This window comes from Gracilinanus agilis, chromosome 2 (genome assembly GCF_016433145.1).
Source record: "Gracilinanus agilis isolate LMUSP501 chromosome 2, AgileGrace, whole genome shotgun sequence".
In the NCBI taxonomy this organism is placed as follows: Eukaryota; Metazoa; Chordata; class Mammalia; order Didelphimorphia; family Didelphidae; genus Gracilinanus; species Gracilinanus agilis.
The window spans coordinates 682597755-682602399 of record NC_058131.1 but is presented as its reverse complement, the minus strand read 5'-3'; the positions used below and the strand labels follow the sequence as shown (position 1 = coordinate 682602399).

Genomic DNA, 4645 nt, shown 5'->3' with positions numbered 1-4645 from the left:
TTTACATAACAATTATTCCCCTGTTGCTTGACAGCTCATAGCTTTACATTCTTCCAGACTGATCTCTCCTTTGTGGCAAAGAAACAATGGAAAACATACAGAAACTACATTTGAAATGTATATATTTTATTCCAGTAGTCCATGCTTAAAGTAGAACTTTAAGTGATTCTTCTCTGGGATCTTTTTAGTTTGGAGGAAAGCCTCTATTTAAGGTTCCATGTTTTTCTCTGATATACCTATTAGAGTTTTGTAATTAGCAAACTGTAGACATTTTGGAATTTTCCATTTTCTAAACCACTCAATCAATTGGGAGCTGAAAGGGTGATCCTTTATAGAGTGTCATAAGATCATAGAATTATAGATTTAGAATTTCAAGGGACCTTAGAGGCCATTGAGTCTAACTCCCTCATTTTGCAGTTGAGAGATTGAGGCAAAGGGAGGTTAAATGATTTCCCCATGGCCTTTGAGGGCCTGATCATTCTTTTCTCAGGTTTTCTTCAGGAATAGTTTGGTAAAAAGAAATGAAAATGAGTGAATTGGCAGAGACTCCTGAAGTAGACCTACAGACCATGATTGAACAGTTATAAAACTTGACATAGTGAAGTTAATTTGTTTCAAATTCAATTTAAATTCAAATTAAATTCAAATATGTAAAAATCAAATTGAATTAGTTATATTGACTTTTAATATTTATTCTAGGTCTAGGGACACGATTTAATTGGGAATTTTCCAGGCAATAAACTCTACCAATTGAGATAAAAATTTCTGCAATATATAGTCTGAGGGAATTGCCTCAAGAAGATAGTGGAAATCACAGGATCACAGAAACAAACCAATTCAAAATTGGAGATGAAAAATGACCTCAGAGGTCATTAGTCCAGCTTCTTCCCTTTATGGATAAAGAAACAAAGACCCAGAGAAATTAAGTGATTTACCAGTATTACACCAATGCTTTGCCCAACTGGCACTCCAACCAAGGTTCAGATAAAAGACAAATTGTTGTCTTGCCCTTGTAGAAAACCATGCTGCTAATGCACCTGGAATGAACTTGGCATTTTAGTTGTTACATATTAGAGACAATTAGAGACAATCAATAGTTGTCTAGTTGAAAAAAAAACAATGTACTCAGAGTCAATGGACCTCAGTTCAAATCCTGACCCAGTGCCTGGCAGAGAGTTCTGCCACTATAAATGCTTATTGTTCAGTATTCACATAATAATAGTCTATCATTCCCTTTGTAATAAAAGAGAATACAGTTTCATGAACTGTATAATTTTTTTATTAATTAAATTAAAGGGTTTTTTTAGGTCACTGATTCATAGTCCAAATTTAAAGTTTGAAGAAATAATAGGATCACTTGTATTATTCATAAATGTTATCCCAAGATTGAATTATTTAAAAAATATTTTCTTTTCTCATAAAATATAGCAAGTTAAAAGAGAGAGCCAGAGAGTTCTGTGACTATTTCAATTGACTCTGGAAGTAAACGAGAGAAAAAGAGAGAAAACTCCACTCTCAATAGGATGTTGTTGAGTAACCAGACACTGGTGACTGAGTTCATCCTTCAAGGCTTCTCAGATAGCATTCCTATGAGGATCTTGCTCTTTGGCACTTTTTTCTTCCTCTATACAATAGCACTTACTGGGAATATCCTTATCATTGTCCTGGTTATATGGAGCTCTAGTCTTCATACTCCTATGTACTTTTTTCTAGTTAATTTGGCTATGCTGGACATGATGTGCACAACCTCTGTTCTTCCAAAGGTATTAGAGAACTTGGTTACTGAAAAGAAGACCATCTCCTATGGGGGATGCATGGCCCAAGTATACTTCCTCATCTGGTCTGTATCTGGTGAGCTCCTGCTCTTCACAGCCATGGCTTATGATCGGTATGTGGCCATCTGCCACCCCTTGTATTACAGCACCATGATGAGCAAGAAGATCTGCGTCCTTCTGGCAGTTGGGGTTTGGAGCATCTGTGGAATTAATACCACCATCAATACTGGACTGATGATTCGATTATCATTCTGTGGCCCTAATGTCATTAATCAGTTCTTCTGTGAAATCCCCCCTGTGTTGCTGCTCTCTTGCACTTCAACCTATGTGAACAATATCATGACAGTCCTTGCTGATGTCTTCTTTTCAGTTCTGAATTTTCTGCTCACCATTGTGTCTTACTGTTTCATCATCTCCAGCATCATGAGAATCCAGACCACAGAGGGGAAGAAGAGAGCATTCTCTACCTGTTCCTCTCATCTGATTGTGGTCACCATGTATTATTGTACTGTGTTTTATGCCTATGTCAGTCCCATCTCTAGCTATTCTCCGGAAAATGGGAAATTGGTTGCTGTGTTGTACACAGCAGTTAGCCCCACCTTAAACCCTCTCTTCTATACCTTAAGAAATAAGGATGTCAGGGAAGCCCTCAGAAAAGGGCTACTATTTTACAAGTGAAGGTTTATGGACTTACAGGTTCCTGGATAAGTTTGATGTGTACCAGGCTTTGATCTTCGAAAACTCAAAAGATTTTTCTTGCTATAAAATCTCATATCCTAGGTATGATTGATAAGTTCTTCTACCCACAGATCTGCAATTTCTAGAATTCCCTGACCAATTTGTGAGTGAGAATGCAATTGCAATGAGTCTCTAAGGGAATTTAGTTGTTCTATAGGTCAGAATCAGAAGGTGGATTTCCCCCTTTTCCTTTTTTAAATTCATTAGGTAAAGTCTAAAAGATAGCGATCCTGGTCAGGTCATTAAACATGGGAAGAATATACAAAAGAGCAAATTAAGACAAAGACAATTAAATATGCTCAGTCACTAAAAGGCCTCTATGATCTCATTAGTTATGGAATTCCAAGAAATATGGTTCACAATTCATTAATAACCCTAATTAAATATAAATTTCCTATCAAGGTAGCTCCATAAATGAAGAAGGAAAACAGTTTAATTCAGAACAACAATAGGAGCAAAGTAAATCATTAAGTTTCCCAATTTAAAGAAATACAACTTTCAGTGAAAGGAAACAGAAATGCAGGTCTAGGTTTTCATAATCAAGGTTTATGACTGGCAGATAGCCTTTCTCAGCTCTTACTTTGCAGTATCATAGAACAATAATAGATTTCCTTCAATGTGTTTCTTTAAATGTGTGTGTGTATGTGTGTGTGTGTGTGTGTGTGTGTGTGTGTGTGTGTGTGTGTGTGTGCTGGAATCAGTGCATTTGAAACCACAACAAATACTGACCTCTTGTTGAGGGTGTCATTCTGTAGTCCTAATGTGATGAACCATTTTCTCTGTGAGATCTCCTCTATGCTGCCCCTCTCCTGATCTTCCGTCTATAGGAATGACATTGTGACTTTTATGGCCAACATATTCTTTGCTGTTCTGAATTTCCCATTTCCCATGTTGTCCTATGGCTTCAGCATCTTCAGTATCACAACAGTCCAGATGACACAGGACCAGAAGAGATTTTTTTCCCACCTAGTCCTCTCACCTCATTTTAGTGACTCAATCGTAGACTTTGTCTACCTGAGCTTAGGTTCCCCTTATTCTTAAAACAAGGGCAAGATCATGACTGTGTTTTACTCTGCAGTGATTCCTACCTTGAACTCTCTTACCTGCATTTTGAGTAAAAAGGATAACAAAAGTACTCCCCAAAAAGACTTTATTTCTCAAGGAAAAATGATAATTCATTAATTTAAAGATTATGGAGGGCTGCTTCAGAGAATTAGAAAATGCCAATTATCTTTAACTTCTAAAAAAATACAACCTTATTTCCCATCCTAGAATCAATACTCTGTATTTGTTCCAAAGCTGAAGTGCAGGAAGGACTAGTCAATGGGAGCTAAGTGACTTGCCTAGAGTCATACAGCAAGGAAATGACTGAGTCCAGATTTGATCTCTGGATCTTCCATCTCTAGGCCTGTCTCTTAATCCATTGAGCCCCACAGCTGCCTCCATTTTTAATTTTTAAGTAGCTTTTACCATAACATTATATTAGACATTAAACACTAGAGAAATAGCTTAACTTCTTCCCTTCTAGCTCATACTTTCACAATAACTTAAAGCTGGGTAAAATAAAGCAAAAAACATTTTTTAGCAATTCAGTGAGATAAAAAATCTACCTGTAATAATTCTTGTTTCATAGATGAGAAAACTGAGGTTAAGTTGTGATTTTTCTTTTTTATTATTCCCTTTATTTATTTTCCTGTACTTTCATTTCTTCACATCTCTCAAATTACTATCATCCACTGATACAAGGAAAAATAAACAGAAATACAGGTCTTCTAGCCGACAGAATAATCAAGCAAAGCAAATTCCCATACTGGTTATATAAAAAATCTTTCTGATTCTGAATATTAGTTCATAATCTCTCTGTCAATGGGTCATCATTATTCTTCTTTATTAATACTCTATTATCATTGTAAAAGGGAAAATTATGAGACTGACTGTAAATTAATAATTTTATTAATTAAAAGTAGTAGGGAAAAAGATGGAAAAATAGGAGAGAGATATGTAGGTTACTTAGGGCCCTCTAGCCACACTCTCAGGGAAGTTCCATCCAGCAACAAACACTGAAGAGAAGAGAGCAAAATCCACTCTTGCCTCAGTTTATCAAAAATCTTCCCTGCCCACTAACTGTCACA

At 36.2% G+C, this 4645-nt stretch overlaps 1 protein-coding gene across 1 annotated transcript; it reads left to right on the top strand.

Moving 5' to 3' along the window:
• Positions 1-1520: 1520 nt before the first annotated feature.
• LOC123236463 (olfactory receptor 13A1-like) lies at positions 1521-2453 on the top strand. Its single transcript, XM_044662860.1, has one exon. It carries the CDS (start codon positions 1524-1526, stop codon positions 2451-2453), a length of 930 nt encoding a protein of 309 aa, XP_044518795.1. The 5' UTR covers positions 1521-1523.
• Positions 2454-4645: the final 2192 nt, after the last annotated feature.

What these genes read in the sequence shown, in the direction of transcription:
- LOC123236463 (XM_044662860.1), top strand. Translation starts at nt 1,524, where the DNA reads ATGTTGTTGAGTAACCAGACACTGGTGACTGAGTTCATCCTTCAAGGC.